Genomic DNA, 24,663 nt, shown 5'->3' on the forward strand with positions numbered 1-24,663 from the left:
TAAAACTAAATCTAAATCCATACAAGTGGATTCATTAAATATTTCAGAATTGACCTCCGTATTACTTTTTGCTCTTTAAAAGTCAGTCTTCGTTACAGGCAAAAATACGAAAGGCAATGGATTCGTTGTCTCTAATTCAGTCCCTGACTAAGTGATTGCGAAACTGTACATATTTAAGGTATCGTTATATTTTGTCACTGCAGTTTTGCATTGCATACAGAATTACAGGCGCAATAAAAAGTAAGATTGAATGCCAACTTAGTTGAAAACGGGACAATTGAGAAATTATTTAACGTTTAGAAGACAGGAAAGTTGTGAAATTAGTCTACTTTTGGTAGATGGGATAATTGATAAATTAGCTAACCATTAAGAGATGGGATAATTGAAAAAATTAAGTTAAGCTTTAGAAGACGATATGGTTAAAAAATTAGACCTCTAGGAGACTGGATAATTGAGAAAATAAATCTTTAGGAGACGGGATAATTGAAAAAAATAAACCTTTAGGAGACGGGATAATTGAGAAAATAAGCCTTTAGGAGACGGGATAATTGAGAAAATAAGCCTTTAGGAGACGGGATAATTGAGAAAATAAGCGTTTAGGAGACATAATGATTGAGAAAATAAACCTTTAGAGGACAGGGTAATTTAGAAAATAAACCATTAGGAGACGGGATAATTGAGAAAAATAAATCTTTAGGAAACGAGATAATGGTGGAGAAAATAAACCTTTAGGAGATGGGATATTTGAGGAATTTAATCTTTAGGAGATGAGATAATGAAATATAGATTAACATTTAGGAAATAAGAGCGTTTCAAAATTAGTGGCGCATATGCATAATATGCATTTAGTGGACGAGATAGTTAATATTTTTATCATTGGCGTCATATATTTACTTTTATATAAATAAGTGAATTAATGGTTGCTCAATCACGGATTTCTTTTGAAAAAAAAAAGAAGTTATTTTTTTTAAAATAGAAGGAAAAAGGGTAGCATTATAGTTTTATTCTTAGAATTCAACTAAAAATTAACATGCCAGTCCATACTTTATTTTTTTAAATAACTGTACATATAAGCTTTGATTGTTTTCCATTCGTTAACTTCGTTGTTAAATATTTAACTTCAGTTTATCGATTCAGTTATTTTTGGATTAAGTTTATTTACAATCCACATTATTTCAAATTAATTCCGCGTTTATTCAATACTTTTTCATTGGAAAGCGGGTAAGGTTAGTGCAAGAATATAATTTTATGGATTTTGTATACATTATCCTTCTACGAAAAGTGATTTTATCTATGTTACAAATAATTATACCTTCCGACTCCCAAAAGATTAAAATGTAAAAATAATGTGTTTTTACTATTTTTAGGCAGTTATTTGCTAAATTTAAGAGAAATGTTATTTTATCACTAGGGAATAGACATTTGTTATAAGGAGAAGCATACACTGTTAGTTCAACCAAATATGTTTATGTCAAAGCTTCTTAACACTTGTTGTTATATTCTAAAATATTACTTTGAATAACTTACGGTTTTACCAATTATCACCTAACGCTTGGATGTATTTTTCTCTTTGTATGCAACTTATTTACAAGGGAAAGAAATAACGCAGCAAAGTACGAAAAACTTTAAGGCACATCTCTAAAAAAGCCGCATCAGTGGAATGAATGACTTTTGGGAGGTATAAATGCATAAGCTAATGCACATTATGTAACTTGCAAAGAGATTTGGCGACGCATTAAACAACTGAGAGACTCATAATTTAAAAAATAATTAAAATACCGTTAAGTAAAAGAAAACAACAAAACATTGCTGATGAAAGTAAACAAGTCAGCTCATTTTTTTTTCAAAATGAAATGGATAGTTCGTAATTTTTGACACTATACTTGTTTCAGTGTTCACGCTGTAAAATGTGTTAATGCGATATTTCTAGAAAATCACATTAGAAAATTATGTCTATGATAAAATATCTATTAAAAACAGCTTTTATGAAATAGAATTCCATAAGACTCACTAAATAAAACCTGACGGAATAACTGTGTTACTTCGTTGTGTCATAGATTTCTATATAAACAGTTCTATCAACATCTATGGTTGCTAGAAATATGATTGATATCTATTATTATTATTATTATTGCTAGTGAATCTGTTTTGAAGTGTGTTGAACTATAATGGTGATCAAATTTGCTGCACTTTTTGAAAAATCTACCAAGTTCAATCATGTTGTCGTAACTGACGCGGTTCGATTTGTCCACTTATTGCAGCAAATTTGCCCCGTATTATGGTCCAACATCGAACCAATTTTTCTGAGAGAGGGCTTTTGAAAACAGAAGCATCTAAGTCCCGATTTCCATCAGTTGTTCGGAGACATGCGGACACATGAGGGGGCTCTCTTCCCCTTCTTTGAAGCAGGAAGATTCGTGATGCTTGTTGAGGTAAGACTTCAGAGCGAACGTTTTGTTGCAACGAGCGCACGAGTAGTGTTTGAAAGCAGAGTGGGTTTGCATGTGCGCCCGCAGATTCGATCGATCCGCAAAAGCTTTACCACAGTGGACGCAACCAAAGGGCTTCTCGCCCGTGTGTGACCTCATGTGGCCCTGTAACAGCCACGGCCTCGAGAAAGCCTTGCCACACACCGCACACTTGTGACTCAGGTTGTGTGTGAGGAGGTGCATGGCCAGCGCTGGCATGCTGACGTACACTTTCCCGCACGTTTCACATTTCTTGGCTTGTTGCGAATCCGGACTTCTGTGAGTTTGTTTGTGTCTGGATAGGTTGGAAGAGGTGGCGTAGTGTTTACCACATTCCCCGCAGGTGTAACGCGACGGCCTGTCTGTTTCAGACGATGAAAGGTTTTTGTTGAGATGGTTAGTCTTTCTTCTTCTGGATCTGCCGTCTGTTATGAAGAAAGTTTCGTAGCTGTAACCGACGGTGAGTGTGGGTGGCGGTGACGGCGAAACATTGGGGCTGTACACAAAATGGGGGGAGGTAACGGTATCGTCACTGCTTATGTCACTAGCTCCTGCATCGCTTAAGCTTCCTGATGGACTCGGACCAGATCGCTCCAAGGAAATAATGTGGTGTTTCTCTGAGCTGTTGACCTCATCTTCATCGACTTCCTCCTCCGCCATTTTGTACACATCACAGTCCCTGGATAAATCGTATGCATATTCTGAAAAAACAATTATCATTTATTTTACTACTATATATATATATATATATATATATATATATATATATATATATATATATATATATATATATATATATATATATATATATATATATATATATATATATATATATATATATATATATATATATATATATATATATATATATATATAATATTAATTAGTAACGCAATCGTTCAACTTGTATCATAATTTCTGAGTTTCAAAATTTTAAAAAATCCGCATGTTAAAAAGCCGTATGTTATATCTTACAATCAAAATTATTTCTACTATTGATATATAAAATAACTAGGAAGCTTGGCCCCTACTCGCTGGGCCTCGCCAACCCCCGGAACTGCTTTCGCAGTTCATTTCGGATTGCTTCGCAATCCAATGCTCGCTCATTGGATACGTTCTTAACGTCTAGCTCTTGTATACTTTTTTGAATACTGAAGTTCCGAAAACTTTTCACTGTAGAAAATTCTAAACCAGTACATTACAATATTAATTTGAAATTGCAATTGTTGATTTGGGCATTTGGCGATACAACACTTATAAAATTGAAGGATTTGTTACGTCAAGCGCTCAGGTATCATAATTTTGATCTAGTTGCGCTTCTATGTCATTTTGATTTATGTTGCTAAGTTAACTTTCAAAAAATTCTATGGTTGGCAACAGCATTTTTATTTTTTAAGTTGTTTATTTTTATTTCTTTTAGAATTCGTTCCTTTTTTAGCGAAATGTTTTTTAACCTAACAGAATTTTTTGCCGACTTTTTTCTCTATAAATGAAGAAAATAAAATAAATATTTAAGTGTTGTGAAAAGAATCTTATTTAGTTGTACAAAGTACTTCAGAAAAGAGCTTTCGACAAAATACTAAAATAGAGATCTACTACTCACTTCTGCCTAGCTTAATAGTATGAGATTGCCGCAGCTGAATTAATGCTCACTCTGGTTATTGTTTCCGTTTTTAAAAGCGCTATATGTTGAGCCTTGTTTGGCATGTGACATTTTTAGCAGCAATCATTGGTCAATTTTCTAACGTTGCCATTCGGGGAGTTGTAATGAGGCTTTTTTCTGGTGCCGTGTAAGAGAAATATATATATAGATAAAGAAAAAATAATTAAAGAAATATTTTTGAAGGACATTACTTTTAGATAAAGAAGTTTTATAGTTGTTTACAATTGTTTGTTTTCGATTCACTAAAAAAGTTATTGAGGTGTGGCGAAATGTATGAAAAGTAAATTAAGATCATGGGGTTCAATCCTTCGACATCTTTCCTGACCAAACTAGTCATGATATTTTCCAGATTGCGACTATCCCTTTTATTTTAGGTTATAGGAATACAAATCCATAAAAAAATATGTTTATTCAGAGAAAGTTCGTTTTTACGTCTGATTTTGTAACTTAAAATATTTTCTCCATTTATTAATCAGCATATTTGAGAACATTTTTTTTCCCAGAACGCAGTACCTTAGTACCTTTTATATATAAAAAATTTCAAATATTTTTAATAATTTGATTGCTTTTTATTAATCTTAAATAGCTTATTTTGATGTAGAAATTACCTTAAGTTATTTATTTCTCTATATATTTTGAGAAAAAAAAAACAATTTCCAATTCATAACTTCTGTATTACTCGTAGAGTTTGCTTAGCATAATAAATTACTTATTTGTAAAATTACATTTCTTAAACAATAAAAAAAATCCATTATAATCTTGGATCAGAAATCCGAATTCGATTAAAAAAAGACATGTTTATTAAGAATAAGTATACTTTTTTTCTCTGATTTCGTAACTTAATATCTTTTGCACTAATTAATTAGCATAAAGGTGAGTTCCACGTATAATTAACATTGAATCCTAATACGTGATAATCTGATCATTAGATCAAAAATTATTCAGTGTGTTCTGTTTTTAATACTTAAATACCAACATACTCAAGATTGCTTCTTGGTTTTTAAATGAAAATTAACTATTTCAAATCATTAGAAAAACAAGTTTTCAGTTTGGTCTCCAGGGATGTTAAGTTTCTCCCACAGTTGAAAAAATCCATGAAAAAAACCCACATCGAAAGAAATATATTTTTGATATCCCAGTGAAAGAAACTCTTTTTCAAAAAGAAATATCAAATATTAAAACAATATTTTAAACATTTTATAATTGCAATCTAGTTTAAATAATATAAATTTCAAGGCTATTTAGTTTTTCATTTTTAAATAAAGTACAATTGCAACGAAAAGAAAATGTAACTAATTTCTTTTAAAATAAAAATAATTGTACTATTTTTCTTTACATTTTACATAATAAAGTACACTTAAAGTTAGTTTTTAGTTATGTAACGAAAAGTAAAAATATAATAATCAAATTTTTTTAATGCTTCTAAATTAACAAATCACATGCTCAACATATACACTAATAGAAATCACACAATTATAAATAGCATCATAATATTTAGAATCAAATACAAAAACTTAATATAAAATCCATGCATCATATTTAGATTTATGTAAAGCTGTATTATATAAACTTAGAGGAAAAAAATCCCGGAAGAAATAGATTTCTTTCGGACAATATGCCAATCCTGATTTATAGCAATACATAAATGCTATTTAAGTTTTGACAGTCTTTGTCGTTACAATTTTATCCTAAAACTGACACATGTCAAAAAGTTACCGATTTTGAATGTAGTAAGTGAAAAAAATTCTTCAAAAGTTCACTAGGAATAAAGATTAAATGAATGAAGATATCAATGATGAATCATAAAGAAGCCAGAAAAAAATAATAAATAAAAAACAAATTTTACTATTTCTAATATTTATTCTACGTAATATTTATTCTTTCTATCACTATGTGATTGAAATACGCTATCGAAGATACAAACTTTATTAATGAAAACCATTTTTATAGATTAAAACTTGCTCTATCACGGAAAGAGCAGTTTTACAAAATCTTACGATACATAAAAATTTAATGATGGTGTTGCAGTTTTCCATTGTTGTTTGTGCTTTTTATTTGCCCAAAAATCGCGTGGTAGGATCCAGTTTTTCCTCATTCATTTCCATATTGTTATGGTTGTCATCAGCATAAAAGTCAAATGTATTGTTTTTCAATAAATAGTTTTGTATCCCTGATTTAAAGTTGTTCTCCCGTACCGCTATTACGCTTTTAATTCAAAAGTTTAAAACTAAGAGAATTGTTTTTTTTTTATCATTGTTATAATGTAATTCTGCGCAACATTTTAAGATGAAGTTATTTAGAAAGGTGGTCTAATCTTATTAACCATTTTACAATTATTACTTTTGTGCAAATAATATTAATACTCTGCTGTTATAAATTAATATACAGTTAAAGAGATCCAAAGTTTAATATACAGTGAAAGATATCTGTTAAATGATTTAGAACTTAACGATCAGCTTCATGCCCAATGAGATGCAAACAAAAATAGGATTAATATATCCGCTCGTTTGTGTTAGCGGAAACATTAAATTGTGGTTGTAAACTCATCAAAAACAATATAACATTGTTCAAATAAATATTGTCTGAACAATATAACATAAATAAATATAAAACAAAAAAATGTTAAATAATATAGCATTTATATATTTCAGCAATATAAATGTAATATTGTTATAACATTTATATTATGTTATAACCATATAAGCGATTATTAAAAAATGATTTCTTAGAAAAATTACTTCTGTTCACCAATAAATTAAAATATTTATAATAATGGATAATAATCATTGGACGTGAGAAGTAAAAGCGCAATCGTATGCAAACACAATTCCTTTTAGATGTTAAGTAAATAATTTTAACATTAGTAGAAAAATTGTTTTCTGCCAAGAAACTATAATAATAGCGAATCAATCATCGGGATTGGGGAGCGGTAGCGAACGGGGGGTTTAGCAACCTAGCATTCAAATAAATTAGAAGCAGACGAAATTACTAGAAAAGATTAAATACCCTTACAGTTCTCTAAATTCATTGTTTAAGTGTCGACGCAAAGCGTGCTAGAAACGAAGACGCAGGCTAACGTAAGTTATAGAAAATTGAAGAAATATCATATTTCACCGTTAGTGGTAATGTTAAACATAAGTACACCCTTGTGCAAATTAATTGAAACATACTTTTTTTTTCGTGTTTTTTAAAGATGTTTTGGGGTTGTTTCGGTTACAATGGGGTTGGACCTTTGCAGCCTATTGACGGTATGATGCGTTCTGAGCAGTACAATTACTATTCTGGGTAAAAAAGTTGTTCCAGAGTTGAAGAAACGATACCCTGATGGAACAGGGATTTTTCAACAGGATTTAGCTCCTTGCCATACGTCCAAAATTGTAAAGAAATTCGTGTCTGAGAATCAAATTGATACATTGGAATGGCCAGGGAACTCTCCGGATATCAACCCAATTGAGAATCTCTGGGCCATATGCAAGAATCGCCTATTAAATATGGACTGTACAACTATGGAGAAGCTAATCACGGCGTTAATTCATGTGTGGTACAAGGACACAAATATTACGAATGACTGAAAAATTAGTGGAATCCATGCCGAATCGTGTCCAAATGTTAATAAAGTGTCGTGGAGATCATATTATGTACTAAAAATTTTTGAGTTTGTATAAATTTAAATAAAATAGCATTTTCTCTTAGGTTTCTGAATTTATTGAGTTTGTTTCAATTAATTTGCACAAGAGTGTAGGCTTTTTCTTATTTATCCAAACGGCACTTTAATTTCAAAGCTTTTAAACTTATTAAATACTAATACTGAAAAATAATACTGTCGGTTAAAAATAATGCTGGCTTAATCCTAGTATTTGTTGCGTATTACGGCTTATTTGGAGTTTGGAAGGTCGATAAAGTTTGCAATCTGTAGTTGTAGATTTGCAGAGATTCTATGGTTTATTGGTTTTTTAACCAGTTTGCATTTTAGAATTTGTGGTGTGGTAATAATTAATTGTTCACATCGTTTTTGATCACGAATTTTTAATTCTCAAACTATATATTAATATCCTTTAAATGAAAATGTTATAAACTTTATTAAAATCAGTACTTATTCTTATCTCTTGATATCAATAAGTACTCGGCAAAGTCGTTTGACCGGGACAGCCTGGTTGCCAAGACGCTGAACTCACCTTCGTGAGAACGGTAGTTCGAATCCATCTGATCGAATACTCCCCTTGTGGAGACTATTGCACGTTAAATCTGCCGGGTCATAAAGTCCTCCATTTTCCAATTTCAAATCAATACCTCGAGGATACTGAATTGGAGATTGATCGTTCAGGTCAAAATTACGATCAGCGGATCAATGAATGGATAAATGAATGGGTTTGCCCCATAAACGGGTGTGACGTAAAGATGTTGCAGAAATTAAATTCTTGGCTATAGATGGCGCCACTGAAAAACAAGAACAATCACACCCATTGCTTTAATAGCCTATGTCAACAACAACAGCAAAGTCCTCGACTAAATTCTGATTTGCACAGGTCACCGGCTAACGATAATACGCATAGGTGCATCGAATATGAAGTTATCCTGAATATTCCACATTGCGACAATTGGGCACTCAAGAAGACCTCCCAAACGCACACACGTGACCTATGAAGTTAGCTCAAACTAATATTTATTAGCAAACTGTCGTTTTACAGTTCAGCTAAGTTTCTATTCATAAGTTAGAATGTTAATTAAATACGGAGTCGTATCGCACGTGGAATTAGTTGAAATGCAATTCTTTCTCGTCTGTGTCTTTTACTTAACTTAACTTAAATTTTTTATTTGTTTATGTATTTTATCGTAGCCGTGATATGTTTTTGCTTTGTGTACCTGGCAACTTCGAAGCATAATTAGTTTATGTTCCAAATGGCTTTGTGTCTGTCTTTGTGTTAAGTCACTGTGTAATTATATATAGTGAAAGAATTGAAATCTTTGAGAGAGAATCTTTGTGAAGGGATTTCGAATATCTCACTTAAGAGAATTGATACTTGTCGGGACCGTCTTACTCTAAATAGAATGAAAATAACAGTTGTTAACGTAAACGAATGAGGCGTTTCAACAGCCAATCGGAATTGAGATATCCACACTACGTCAATTGCAGGTATCCCATTATTGAATGCTATATCATTGTGAATGTTGCCGAATTTTATTTGGGAAACAAAAATATGGAGACCAATGTATAAGTTATATAATTGATAAAATATCGCAATATACTTTTTAACAATGCCTCGCGATATTAAAATTTTGGAACCAATTAGTAATGGGTGTTAATGATGTGGGTGACAGCTCTATAAAGCAGTCGCTAACGTATGGTAATTATAACCGATAACTAGAAACCGAGAGGTTGGTTACCAACAGATGATAGATTCTCCAAACGTACATAAATGACATGGAGAGCATATGTTACTGTGAATGACCAAATTTGATGGTTGTCGACTTCCACCTGTGAATGTTGACAATCACATAGTCGCTTTGCTAAATGTTCTAAATGTATACTAGGTCTAGTTAAGTGCCACTGCCCGGTATACATTTGTCCGGTATGCCCTACATCAATGTTTTTTTAAGCTCAAGTGCCAAAGCACAGTATGCATTTAACCAGTACTCCGAACACTGATGTTTCTCCTTATCTATTTTCAGCAGATATTAGAATATCGAATAAATATCATAATATCAACGAATAAATTAATATCAAATCGGATGTAACACATATTTCGGACATTCACCTGTGAAAGACGACATTCTCTTCATTTAGGTCATTCACTGTAACACATGCATAAGACTTAGATCCCTGAAGTCTCTACTCCTTTATCTCAATAACAAGATAAGAAAATTTTTTTTAAAGCAAAAATCTTCCGCTTAGATTGAAAAATGTTAAATAAAACTAGTTGTCAAGCTTAAGTCCATTTTAATCACCAATTAAGCTTGTCAACTAAATATAAAGGCTGATTTTAACTTTTTAACGTAAATACTCGATTACTTGGTAATGCTCTCTTTTAGTTTTTGAACAATGGCTGTAAGTTTTTTTAAAGCTTATTGTTTACTTTAAAAATGCATTATGTTTGCTGTCTTAGATCTGCGTATATATTGTTTTAAATTAATTAAATTTATAACAGGAAAAGTTAGTTTTGTTTTGGTGAAAAAACCCTTACAAATAAAATTCATTGGTTTGCATCATTTATAATAACAAATAAGTGCTCACTGTGATTTTGACAAAGGTGCTAATTTTATTTATCACCATTGAGATAATTAACGTTAGTATACGTTGTACTGTTTAATTAGCAAACTTACCACGATACCATACGAACATATAAGAGACAAAAATTAAATCCACTCTCACTTGATCAATAAAAGTTTATTATTCTGACATATTATTTCAATTTTTGACTGCACGATTACTTGAAATTATACTTATTTAAAAAGGAGGACCAACTGGTCTCGGGAGATGGCTAATTAATTAGTATTTTTATTTTGATTTTTTCTATATATTTTAATTCTTTATTTTTTTCTGTACAGTATTAAAAAGACCAGGAAATATTTACACCAAATTGAATTACCATAAAAAATGTACTTTATCTATATTTTACTTTCTTTAATTGGTTAAAATTTTCATTGTTTTTAATTGTGCTGGTATTTTGTTCTATTCGCATATTTTTGTTTACAATTATACATTTTTGATTACTTTCACAGCATTTTTTTCGTATTCATAACTTTTATTTATATATATAAAACTTTTTTTTTTCGATTTATGCTATTTTTGCTTATATTTACAACACTTTTTGTTTGCGCTCACAAACACTTTTTAATGACATTTGTGCATTTTTGAAGCACTAACACGTTAAGGAGTGAATCAATTTTAATGCAAAGGAAGGAGTCGAAATCAAAACCTTATATTTATTATAAAATTTCATTACCCGTCCACAAAATAACGATGAAAGACTATTCAGATGATTTTATTCAACAGAAGAATGTAAAATTTGATTTAAAAAAATTAAGATAATTACATTTAATGTCATGTTCTAATAAATTTCTACTTTGGAAAAACCAGTTTAAGTAATAAAAAAATTTATTTAGAATTTTTTTAAAATTACATTTCGCTTTTTCGGAAATATAAATATATGCAAAAATTATTTTATTTAAATATTATTGGCAGATATCATATTTTTAACTTTGAGGACACTTTTAACAAAAGTAATTGTTTAAAATTTAAATGTAAATTAAAAGTTTACTTTTTTTAATCAATTTTGTATGATAAATCATTTTACAACTTTTCTTGCAAATTGACTTTTTGAAAGGCATTTAGATTAAGTTTCGCATAACCTGCTTTTCATTGGTCAGCTGCTGGGCAAGTGGCTCTTCACTAGTAAAAAAACTTTTTCAGCCCAAATTTAGATATTAAAATAGAAGAGAATAACCAAATATGTATGTTATGTACGTTAAATATAGATCACATCATCTGTTATATTTTCTAATTGAAATTAAGCAGTTTTATTGAAAAAAAGAAAAAAAAATTTGATATACAAGATTTAGGGGAAAAGATCCCATAGATGTGTATTATCACTATACTTTTAACCAATGTTTTTACCTTTTGCCAAATATGAAGATATAGTTATACACAAATTGGTATTCACAGAAGAGTACATAAATGAGGACGAAACGACAACGTATCAAAATGTAAGGAATTCCTATTGAAGAAGGCGTGATTAAAAACATCAAAACTAGTTTGAGTACCTGATAAAATTTGCAGATGTTTCGAATAATCGTATTTCACTTTCTTTTCCTCTGTTCATCAAACTGGTCTTTTTTTTTTTTAAATTTTTCTTTCTGTGCTAATAAATTGTGTGGGGTTGATAACGTTTTTTTTTTCTTGCTTAAGTGTTAATTTACATTGCTCAATGTTTATAACGTATTGCTCAATGGTTATAATGTTTTAAAAAGTCTCTAAATATGCAAAATCGAAGACGAAGTCTTTAAATATGTTCCTGCTTATTCCTGCTATATCCTGCTTATTCCTGCTAACTTCCTGCAGATATTCATAAGAAGGAGGCGATTTAGAGTTTTACTTATAAACAGAAACATAATCAGCACAAATTCAATTGTTTAGAGAAAAAGTTAGTCAGATTGTGCCAAGTGGTATTAATAATCAGAATCAAAATAGGAGATGCATCGTGTTCCTCCTGGCATATACGCATTTTTCCTTTGGCGTAAATGTATTGCAGTTCAAATGTTTATTTTTTCAGATAAATACATAAGTTCTGTGTTAAACTTAATTTTCTTATATATTTTTGATCCTTTTAAATGGTATAAAGTAGTCAGTGTTTGAAAAAATTGTTTTGCTGCCTTTGAAATATTTCTTGGCATTAAAACTTGAAGCAGCAGTGCACGTTTTACGACACTAAGTAAAGAAACAACAATAATTTATGCTCCCCTCTTACCAGTATTCAGAATGTATGTTTAAATAAAAAAAATTACATGAAACAGTAAATAATTTACATTATGGTCAAATTAACACTACAAGTCAATAAAATTGCTTTATTTAAATTAAATAGAGAAATAAAACTTAATATGCGTAAAATGAAGAAATAAAGCTTAATAATAATAAATTGTTGGTAACAGAGAGGAACAAAGGTAGAGAAGACTATTAGTAGAGCTTTTTAATGTTCTTGCATTGCGTATGACTGAATTTTAGTCATACAAATATTCACCCCTACCTCTATTTCTTTTAATAACGTGAATATGTAAAGAATTACTAAATTAAAAGACAATAAATAAAGTTATCTTTAACGTCATAACATATAGAGGAGTAACGTAGGGAAAACAATTGCAGGTCAATTTACTTGGACGTATTCAATTAAAAAAAAAAAGAAATGCTTATAAAAAAACGGAAATATATAACTTAATCTTATCGTAAAAACGTCAAATGAACAATATAACAGTAAATTTAAAGCAATTATGTTAGCAACGGAAGAAATATATGTGAAATACAATTACGTTATCATCATTACATTACATAATATGTGAAATATCATTACATCATTAAAGATTTATTTTCTTAGAATAGTATAAATATAATAATAATTTTTAAAATGGCTTTCCTATCTAAAATAAGACCCTCCAGGGAGCCATTGGATCTCATTTTGGCAACTTGACAGATATAATTAAATACAATAATTATGCTCACTGATTGGGAAAAATTCTCCGGACAAATTCTCCGGACCGGATTTTTACTCAAATTTCTTTTTAAAACTGTATATTAGATAATCTGCGCCGTATATTAAATATAACACAATTTTTACAACTATAAAAATTATTTTCAATTAATAGTTGGTTTAATGAATTAAATAAGGGTATAAGATGTCTAGGACATTGCTATACGGCTGTATCTGACGCATAAAAATGTTTCACGAAGACATTATTTTTTAAATACTAATTTCTACGTTTACTGAAAACATAAAGTGCATAAATTCGAATACTTAAAAATGTCATTTTCAATTTTTTTCAAAAATTCATTAGAAACTAGTCATTAGATATCAAAAATTTTGAATTCAAATCTTTTCCTGAATGATAATTAGCACTTACTAGATTTAGGTCATTTTTTGAAAATGACCTTAATACTAAGTGCTAATAATCATCCAGGAAAATTTTTGAATGTTTGCGAAATAAAAATAATTTCTGATTCCAATCGTTAATTCAGTTGTTATTAACTGACAACTCTTATCAGAAAGCTTAAATGTTAATAGCTGTGCCATACGTCAGACATATACAGGTTTGAGATAATACTTTCTTATCTATTCAGTATTGTTTTTTATTTGTCTCGTTTATATGTCTAATCTTAATCTCATAATAGGTAATACTTATTTCCTAAATAATGCTCAGTACAACTATGTATATACGGAACAGAGATGGTTTTCTTAGGCTGAACTCTGAATTGAAAGATATATACATAGCTGCTACTCGAAAGTCGTTAAAATGGACATTACCTAGCTCAGTGGTCGGTAAAGTGCGGCTCCGGAGCCGCATGTGGCTCTTTGGCTCCTAAAGTGCGGCTCTGGCACAAATATCCACGGAAAGCGCAATAATATTTCCATTAAAAAAACCTTAGTAAGAAAATAATTACATCTTATTTTGATAAATTAAAATTCTTCTATAAATCGAGAACATATATAATTTTTGTTTAAGTTAAAAGATAGATAGGTAATTAGAATTTTATATTGTTGTAAAAATACGTAACGAACATCGAGTTTAATTTTATTAATTTTCGTAAACGTAAACGCAAACCATGTACAAGCTACCGGCTTAAATTGTTCGTATGTTTTCGGCGTACTCCGGTGTGATACAAAGGTACCACAAGCATGCGCGCATACTTTTTCTAAAGTAGTGGGGGTACAAATTGGCTTAAAATTAAAAACAACATACAAACCTGACTTACTCAAACTTTCCAAGGAGATGCAAGCACATTGTTCGCATTAATAAATATTTATTAAGTATGAAATTTAGTTTTATTTAGTGTACTACTTATTTAATGTAATAAAAGTTTACTAAACAAGCAGATTTGGCTCCTAACTTTTTTAAAAATTGTTGTAATGTTCATATTTGACTCTTTGGCTAATACGTTTGCCGACCGCTGACCTAGCTAATGATCAGATTATATAGGATAATTTATCAGAAATATCTTTTGATCTAATAATCAGGTTTTCACGTACAAGGACCCTACACTCCCTGGCTAAATTATTAGATTCTATGTAAAATCTTAATTATCAGGTGATGCTGATCAATGATCTGCTGAAACCGGTTTGCACTTGTTTACGTTCGTGTATGAATGGGTTAACATTGCAATACCATAAGTATAAAATAATTACAAATAGGAAATATATTAAAAATCTCCTGAATGTTTTTTTTCAATATAAAAGTATTGCACATAAACTCGTGAAAAAAATGCGATTATGAAAAAACTACATCTCATAATTGGGACTAATTATTATAATATACGAATATAATACCTGATGAAATAAATATTCTCTACTTACATAATATATCGTCTAATGCAGAGGTCGCCAAAGTGGTCTATATAGACCCCCAAGGGTCTATTTAACAAAAGCAGGGGTCGATCTGAGACAGGGGGGCGATCCGAATCGGAAGTGTCAATTGTGGGTCGAAAAAAGAAACAGTTCTCAATACGCAAATCACACATACCTAATTAAGTATGTAAAATTTGTGAATTTTTTTTATAATTGACTCAATATCAGTTTCTTTATAAAACATAAATTAATAAACGTATATTTATTGGGGTGAAACAAGTATGTACGTACCACCGCGCAGTGGCACGAACTCAGCGCAGTTTATAAGTCATATGCCTATATGCGCTTGTCCAAATGTCACGTGTGACGAGCATTGACGTTACAAATGCAAATATCATACGCAGTTTCAACTATCTTTGCAAACTGTGTTGAATATTTGCAGTGTCATTATTAAAACTTTTATAGTTTGGGATAATTAGTTATTGTTTTCGATAAAACCATTCGTTTGGTTTAGATATCAATTTTAATTATCAATGCACAAAAAAGAAGGTAAGCATTAATGATATGGATTAGTACAGCCCGCGGCAAAACTATAGCACACTTTGTATTTTTTTACGAAAATTACAAAATTGACCAATTTTGACGAAAATTAAAATTGACCAATTTTGAACCCAATATAGCGAACCTTGCAAAAAAACACCAGGTCTACCCATCTTATTGATCAAGAAGCAGTAAATCTTTAGTTACTTTGCTTATTATATCTACTTATGCATAATTACTTATTATTTAATAATAAGGTATTTTAAATTTCAATATTAATATATTTTTCATAAAACTATTGTTGCACAATGTACTATTACTTTAATAAATGTTTAAAATCATAAAATAAATGTACAAACATAGTATCTAATAGTTTTATTTTAATTAACAGAAAATTACTTTTGCGGGGGTCGATGGAGATTTCGAAAAATTATATAGGGGTCGATAATCAAAAAAGTTTGGCGACCCCTGGTCTAACGTATCCAATCGTCGAATATATATTGTCTCATTTAACCCATTTGATACAAGAACGTAAACAAGTGCAAACCTCTCGCGTAAAAGCAATAAAGCTGTATAGTATAGTCTGATAATTAAGATTTTGCATAGAATATTATAGTACGTCTAATCATTTGGCGAGGGATTGTGTATGTAATATATGCTATAAATGTAATTTAACAGAGAATAATTAAGTCGAAGCTTAAAAACATTGAGGGTTGCTTGAAATGAATAAAAAAAAAGTTAGCATGTTCTAATGCTGCCAAATGATGATTCGTTATGTCTCCGCAGTTCGAATCGGCCATTAATTGTGAATTTTAAATAGAAATACTAGCCAGAATTGTAATGCTTGAAATATAACGGGGAAATGATCGTTAGAGGAACTCGATTAAATACGTTACAAAAGGAAATGGGGATGGTTAGGTCTTTTTCAAATTGAATGAAGAGGCATGTTAAGAATAGAAATATTTGAGGTGAAAGTGTATTGAATGAATAAATATATATCTATATTATTTCAATAATAGTTGAAAAGTTTTTGGATTGTAAGGTATAAAATTTTTTACGTCATTTAAAAAAAAACATTAGAATGTAATTTTGGAAGCCAAAATACTAAATGTGAGCGAAATCAGTCTAATAATTAATGCGAAGTCGAATTTTAAAGGAGTTGCATATGTAAAATTCGATATTTCAGGAACTATTCGACTGAATTTTTTTTGCAAATTGTATATAAATTTTTTTTTTGTTTTCCTCAAATTTGAAATTTTTTGTTTGCCTTATTCTATTAACTAATTTGATGATTGTTTGATTGTATTTAATTACGTAATTATTTATATATTTAAGAAAATAAATGGCATTAGGTTAATTTTCTTTATTGTAATAACATTTTAAACCGTTTCAGTTTTTGTATTATAGCTTTTAAAGTGTATCTACTACTACTGTAGTGCATCTACTACTGCAAAAATGCAATTCCAATTCAGTAGTATATAAGACATGTTACCTCGATTCTATGTTGGGGTACCTTTACATAGACGAAGGTTGACATTGTCTATAGCTACCATCCCCACATGGGTGACCTTCGCACGTGATGTGAACATGCCTACCTTGACAGAAACTCCCACTTCGATATGAGCACGCCTGTCTTAATAGTAGCGCCCACTTTGATCTGAACACGCCTACTTCGATGGATGGTCTACATTGAACAGTTGTGACTGCGACATTATCTACCTCCTCGCGCTGTTGCTACTCAGTCTCGATCACACACAACGTACAATGTATAGAATCTACTGCTAATGGCAACACAGGAGCGACCACGACTGTGAACTTAATACAGCTCTCCCGATCATCTCTCAAAAGTACGGTGATCTTAATACAGCTCTCCTGGCTTCTCACAAAACAGCGATGAATCAACTAGTGGTATCCCGTTCATCGAATTCTTTCACAGATGAAATTCTGGTGTTGGAGTATACTGTGTATCTACCACTACAGAAATACAATTCCAATTCACAAGCATATAAGACATGTTCACTCGGATTCTATGTTGGCATACTTTCTCATAGATGAAGGTTGACATGATCGATAACAACTTTTCCCACAATTCTATTAACTAATTATTTGATTGTAGCAACTTTATTTTTCAAAAAGCGAGTTATGTTCATTTATAATAACGTTAATCGTAATAATAATGCTAATTTAATCCTACAGCTGTTATTCCACCAAAGATCTTATTTTCATTTGAACGAGTGCCCAGTAGGTAATGTGCAAATCTAGGTAATGCACAGATTGCCTACGTAATTTGTGAAACGAAATAATGTTTCGGCAAGTGAATGGATCACCCTAGCTTAATATGTTTATTAGTCAGATATTCTATAGAATAACTGATTTTGGGTTAACAAATATGATTGTTAACCCAATTTACGTAATTATTTACTTACGTATTAGTTATTTGTACGTAAATATTATTTAAGTAATTATTTATTTATTGAAAAAAATAAATGATATAATAGCATTTCAAACCATTTTAGTTTCTGTATTATAGTTTTTAAAGTAATCGATTGATTAATTGTATCAACTAATTATTTGATTGTAGCAACTTCATTTTTCAGACAGCGAGAAATAATAATGTTAATTTAATCGTTATAATAATGCTTATCGTAATAATAATAATGTTGATTTAATCATTATGATAATTTTAATCGTAATAATAATGCTAATTTAATCATAATAATTTTAATCGTAATAGTAATGCTAATTTGAGCATTACGATAATTTTAATCGTGATAATGTTAATTTAATCGTACAGCTGTTATTCCAGCAAAGGTTTTATTTTCCTTTTAACGAGTGAATAGTGGGTAATGTGCAGATTGCCTACGTAATTTGCGAAATGAAACAATGTTTCGGCACTTGAATGGATCACTCTAGCTTAATATGTTTATTAGCCAGATATTCTATAGAATAAACTGATTTTGGGGTAACAAATATGCTATTATCTTTGCACTGGATTCCAGGATGCTTAGTGCACGTTGCGCATACAATTGAATTTATACTTGTTGATGCTTTGACTGTTGCCTCCGAATCAATAATCGTTAAGATGTTGAAGATTGACATGATTTCAATACATTCCCTTTGGGCGTAATATTTCACATAAAATTGTGAATTATAAGGTGAATGGCGGGAAATTCATTTCTAGGATTTTTAAAAAAAATTACCATGAAGCGTAAAAATGCTTATACTTATTTATTATAATCTTTAAGACAGGATATCGCATTTTTTCGTCCCTTTGTAATTTTTGTTTTTAAAGAAAAATGAAACTCGAAATGTTTTAAGCACTTACAGACCCTGACCATATTATTAGTTATACTGATATATTATTACCATATTGTTAGTTATATTGAAATATTATGACCATATTATGTAGTTATTAAAAAACTAAAGTGCGTTTAATAATTTGGTCTAATTATTACAATATACTAATATAGTGCATGATATAATAAATATTCTATATTTATATAATATGTCGTCTGATTTTTCCTATCGTCAAATTTATATTATATATCGTCTAATCTAGCCAATTGATACACTCACGTAAACAAGTTCAAACCGGTTTCAGTCGCATAAAGGCAATGAAGATGTATTCACCTGATAATTAAGATTTTACATAGAATCTTATAGTGCGTCGAATAATTTGGCAAGTGACTGTATTTATTCCCAACAACGACTGGCTTATTTTACAGAAAAATAAACACCATATATATATATTGCAAAAAAATAAAGATATATAGTTTTTGCGGAACTGATATTATTTAAGACATTTATAAATTATACATATTGTGTGTTATAATATTGAGTCAGTAAAGAATGCAAATTTTAACCATGCGAAGATGAGCTAAAAAAGTTCTATTTAAATACATAGAGACGGATTTGATTCAATCAGATCGAAAGAAGATAAAATTATGAAAGGATTTATCATGGAAAAATTTATAGAAAATAATTTAATGCATTTTTGAGGGCACAACAAAAGCTACAAATTGTTTTTCTATTCATATTGGTCCCACTGTAAAATGTCTCTAAACATGAAAGCTTATTTTTGCAACACAGTAATCCATTGTTGCCAGTGAATTTTTATTGGCTGGAAAAATCGCATGGTAGGAACAAGTTTTCTCACATTAATTTTCATATTTTTTTTGGTTGTCTCTCTCTCATCAGCATAATTAAATCTTAAATTATATTATTTTCCAACAACGTATTTTTGTATCTTTTACTTAAAGTACCTGTAATATTTGTCTTATTCTACTCTGCTATTATTGTTTTCGATTTTGATCGCTTTCTAAAATAAGATTTTGTAACTAAAAAGATGTTTTAAAATCTTATAATATGATATAACCTTTTTATGCTACATTTTAAGTTAAACTGCTTTAAATCTGTGTCTAAACTTATTAACCGTTTTACAACTATTATTTTTTGGTGAGAATTATATTCATATAATATTATAAATCACAGTTAAATGGATTCGTTAAATTATTAAGAACTTTACATTAGTATTTAATTGTATTTAGTATTCCATTACTGTTGTGAACGCATCAAATTTGTTATAACAATATAAATTTAATTTTGAATGTTAGGTTAAGGAATTACTAATAAGCAAAATTATTCACAAATAGATCTTAATCGAATCATGAAGGAAATGTTTGGACGTGGGATTAATAGCGTAAGCAGAATTTAACCCGTTTAAGTTCATATAATTTAAATGAATAATTAATTACACCTTTTATACATAGATTTTAAGTGAGCTGTTTTTTTTCTTACAATTATTGTGATTGGTGAGCGACAGCGAATAAGGGGCTGAGCCGCCTAGTTACTAAGAAAAGTGCTATGTTATATTTATGTATTTATATAGAGTAGGTTTTAAATTGTTCTTGTATCTGCCAATCCTGCTGATCAATCGCATAAACGGATCCAGGTTTGAAAATTAATAAATAAAAACAGTTTCAGAAAACATCGTATTTTTCTAAATTAGTTCGTATTTCAGTTACCAAGTTGGTTTGTTTTGGAAATATTTTAATTTGTTAGTTTCTGATTAATCATGCATTCAATAATATAAGTTATAAAAACGATATTAACGATGCAGTATTTTTTTTTCATATTTGAATTTTAAAAGTACCACTTCTTTAAAATAGTTTTATTTTTTTAAAAAGTGTATTTTTTTTTTTAATATTCTACACTCTAAATTTGCTACCACTGTACCATATAGGTAGTTTGCAGACTACCATGGCACTTTAAAGTGAAACAATTTTTTGGCACTTCAAAGGATCACGCTAGTTTACCTGCAGATTAGCTAGATTATCTGATAATTTAGCGGTAATCTATCTATTATTATTTTCCTGCAACTTTGAATTTGGGCATGAAATAATATACTGGATGAAATCGAACTTACCATTTCTGTATGTGACCGTGAAGAAAGGGGGTGCGGGGGATCCCCTTGAGGACTCCCTGTGGGGCCACCTGTTACCATGGTCAGCAGGATATTTAGCTTTCTTCACCAGAAATGATCTTGGCATGATGGTTGTCCCGTCGGAACAAACCGCTGCATTTCCCGAAGAAGAAGAGAAAAATCCCGTTTCACCACTGTTTTCCGGATAGAAAAGTCCGGGGACGGAACTCCAGGATGTTCTGGTGCAGTTATGATAGAAGAGTGCCACTGTGTGTGTCTACAAGGGGCTGTTCGGTGGCGCCCTCTCCTCAAAAGAGTGAAGGGGGCATCTCCTGCCTCTCAAATGAATGAACCTCCCTTTAAATAACTTATTTATGGACATATAAAACATAAATAGATTAGATCAATTACAGTCACGGCCCATATTATTAGACGCGCAATAAGATTTTATGTAAAATCTTAATTATCACGTGATACTCTATACAGCTGTGTTGTTTTTATGCGACTGAAACCGGTTTGCACTTGTTTACGTTCGTGTATTAATTGGTTAACAATGTAATGCAATACGTTAAAAATAAATACAAACAGGAACTATATCAGTATATAAATTAAAAGTACATAAGAATGTAAGTATCTTAATTATAAGATTATAGATTAGTTTATAAATGCAAGACATATATAGAAAGCATACACTTTACTATCACTTTAACTATAGAAATAAAATTTTACGCCAAATGCGTGAAAGTAGGCAGGTATGCAATATATTCCAATCTTGAATATTCACCAATATATTATCAATAAAAAATAGGTACAAATATTACCAATACCTATTCAATTCTACGAATGCATTGGTACCTTGAATATCTACCAATATATTGAAATAACACCAATAGAGTAACAATAAATGAATAGGTACCAATATTGGTAGCATAATTTATTATGGTTCAGGTTAGAACCAATATTTCGGTGAGCGGCAGATAAGTTGTACATTTCAATTATGAAAAACATACGCTTTCGAGATTCAGACGATTGAAATATTTAACTTATGTTGCGGTTCTTTGTTATTAATGATAAAAAAAAGTACTCGAAAGAACTTCTTTGATGAAAAGCATCTCATAAATGATAAATTTTATTTCACTATTAGTAAAAATGTAATGCTAAGCTTTATGAATCAAATGTCATATTTCTTACAAATTATGCTAAAATTATCTAAAATCCAAAAAAAAAAAATTATGGAATTTAACCTAACTTTAACAACGAAGTGTTCTATGAAATTGTAACAGGAGAATATATATAAAAATATTAATATTCAGACTCCAAGAAGTTGGAGAGCATCCAAGAAGATGAAAGATGGCGTTAAATTTATTTTCCCTTTTGGAACCTGAAATTAATATAATGAGTTAAGTCTCGCAATATTTATTTTTTATATTAAATATACTATTTGATAAACGCAATAAATGAATAAAAAAATTTAAAATTTAATGATATAGAATCCTACTATCACTATAATTTCAATTTTCCAAATCTAAGCATTTAAATTATAATCTAAACACTACTAAGCGTGCGTTGAATATATTTAGAAATGAAAGTTCACTTGATATCAAAAAAATATTATTATTCTTTTCTTTTAAAATTAAGTATATGTTTTTGAATAGCGTTTTAGGGATGAATGCACTAATTCATTGAGGAACTAAAATAGTCTTGCTAACTTTAACTTAAATTGAGTGTAACTTTAATGTAAAAAACGTTTCAGGTGTTAAAAATAATGTATTTTTACATTTTTTCAATCAACTATCGAAATAATTGAAGTATTCACACACTAGCTTATTCCTCTATCCTATAATATTTTAATTTTCCTCTATTTAGGAAAATGCAATAGCGTGATTTGTACTTTTTTATGAAATGAGCATGATTTACTTTTGTGACTGACTATACTCTTGAAGTATTTATTTTTAATGTAGAAAAAAAATATTGCAACCAGAAATATTTTCCTTAGATAGATTTTTTGCTTTTTGTCTGTTTGTATGTATTGCTGCTTTAGCTTATCATAATAAAATATTTAAATTAACCAGCTTATCATAACAAAATATTCTAAATTAACCAGCTTATCGCAATAAAATATTTTAAATTAACCAGCTTATCATAACAAAATATTTTAAATTAACCAGCTTATCGTAACAAAATATTTATTTTAACCAGCTTATCGTAATAAAATATTTAAGTTAATTAGCTTATCGTAATAAAATATTTAAATTAACCAGTTTATCGTAATAAAATATTAAATTAGATAACCAGGAATTAATTACTGGAGCCCCTGAATGAGAGGAGCCTTAGGAATAACGAATAAAAAATAATTAAGTAATACAGAACGAGCAATAAACAATTTTTTATTAGAGCTATAAGCTACCATACACCACTGATGTTATCTTCAAAAAACTGAATCGTTTATAGTTTACTTAAAAACAAAGAATTCCTCTAATCCGCTGAGAAAATTCCATTTCGTAAATTTTTCCGAATTTAAAAATCGTGTTCACATTTCTTTAAAAAGAGGGTATAATGTCAAAAAACTGGGGTTTGAAGCAAGAAAGGGAGATATCTGTAAAAAGAAATCTCCGGACAACATAGGTATGAAAGGCGTCACGTGATGTAAGTGGCCACTTGTCAACATCCATTAAGTCCACACTTGTTTCCCACGAGATGTGGGAGGGTCAGAGTGTGTTGGTCATAGTTGACTAATGAGCTGTCTGGGAATATTTTGAGGGTGTCAAATGTGTAAGCACATGCTTTGTTCAAAAGAAATGTTCTTTAGTTCTATTCATTTTTTACTTTATAGAGGTAAAGTTCGTTTCTACTGAAATTAAAAAAAATGTATTTAATACTTGATCATTTATAAAATATTGCTATTTATAATTTCCTTAAATGCTTTTTTTTAAAAAGCAATTCAGATAAAAGTAATTTAAGATTGCAAGTATTTGGGTCAAATGAAAATTCAATAGTTATTTTTTTTAAATGTTTAGGGCAATTTTATTTTTTTAAAAACGAATCCAAGATACACCAATCTTTAAAAAAATACTTATTTTATGACACCATCACAACAAGCAAATTCGTAACAGAAAAATTTGCCCTTATTAATTAAGTAAAGAGAACAGTAATCATAAAGATCATTTTTGACTCATAATAATTGTGTAAATGTTTTGGCGATAACGTGTGTTGATCAAGTAATACGTGTTTCCACTTGCATAGTTTGAATCCCAAATGAAATAAACGCTTTTTAGAAATTATTTTTCGTTTTTTAAAATCATATTGACTTAGTAAGAAAAGGTTATTTATATTAACCGTTTGAGTGCTGCGAAGCTGTATCGCGCTTCGCTTGTTATGTGCCAAAAATGCGGATAGCGCTTCTCTTGTTTTGTACCGAAATTGCGGAAACGCTGCTGTTGGTTAGTATAATTTTCGTAATTAACGTAACAATTATAGTTAATAAACATAATAATTAGTGTTAATTATAACCATTTCTATTGT

General features: G+C 29.9%; 1 protein-coding gene across 1 annotated transcript; it reads right to left on the reverse strand.

Moving 5' to 3' along the window:
• Positions 1-1,561: 1,561 nt before the first annotated feature.
• LOC107448717 (transcriptional repressor scratch 1-like) lies at positions 1,562-21,416 on the reverse strand. Its single transcript, XM_071177975.2, has 2 exons — positions 21,145-21,416; positions 1,562-3,169 (listed from the first exon to the last, which is right to left on the reverse strand). The coding sequence occupies exons 1-2, from the start codon at positions 21,266-21,268 to the stop codon at positions 2,334-2,336; spliced, it is 960 nt and encodes a 319-aa protein (XP_071034076.1). The 5' UTR covers positions 21,269-21,416; the 3' UTR covers positions 1,562-2,333.
• Positions 21,417-24,663: the final 3,247 nt, after the last annotated feature.

This window comes from Parasteatoda tepidariorum, chromosome 2 (genome assembly GCF_982258835.1).
Source record: "Parasteatoda tepidariorum strain Cologne lab strain chromosome 2, Ptep-v5.0, whole genome shotgun sequence".
NCBI classification, from domain to species: Eukaryota; Metazoa; Arthropoda; class Arachnida; order Araneae; family Theridiidae; genus Parasteatoda; species Parasteatoda tepidariorum.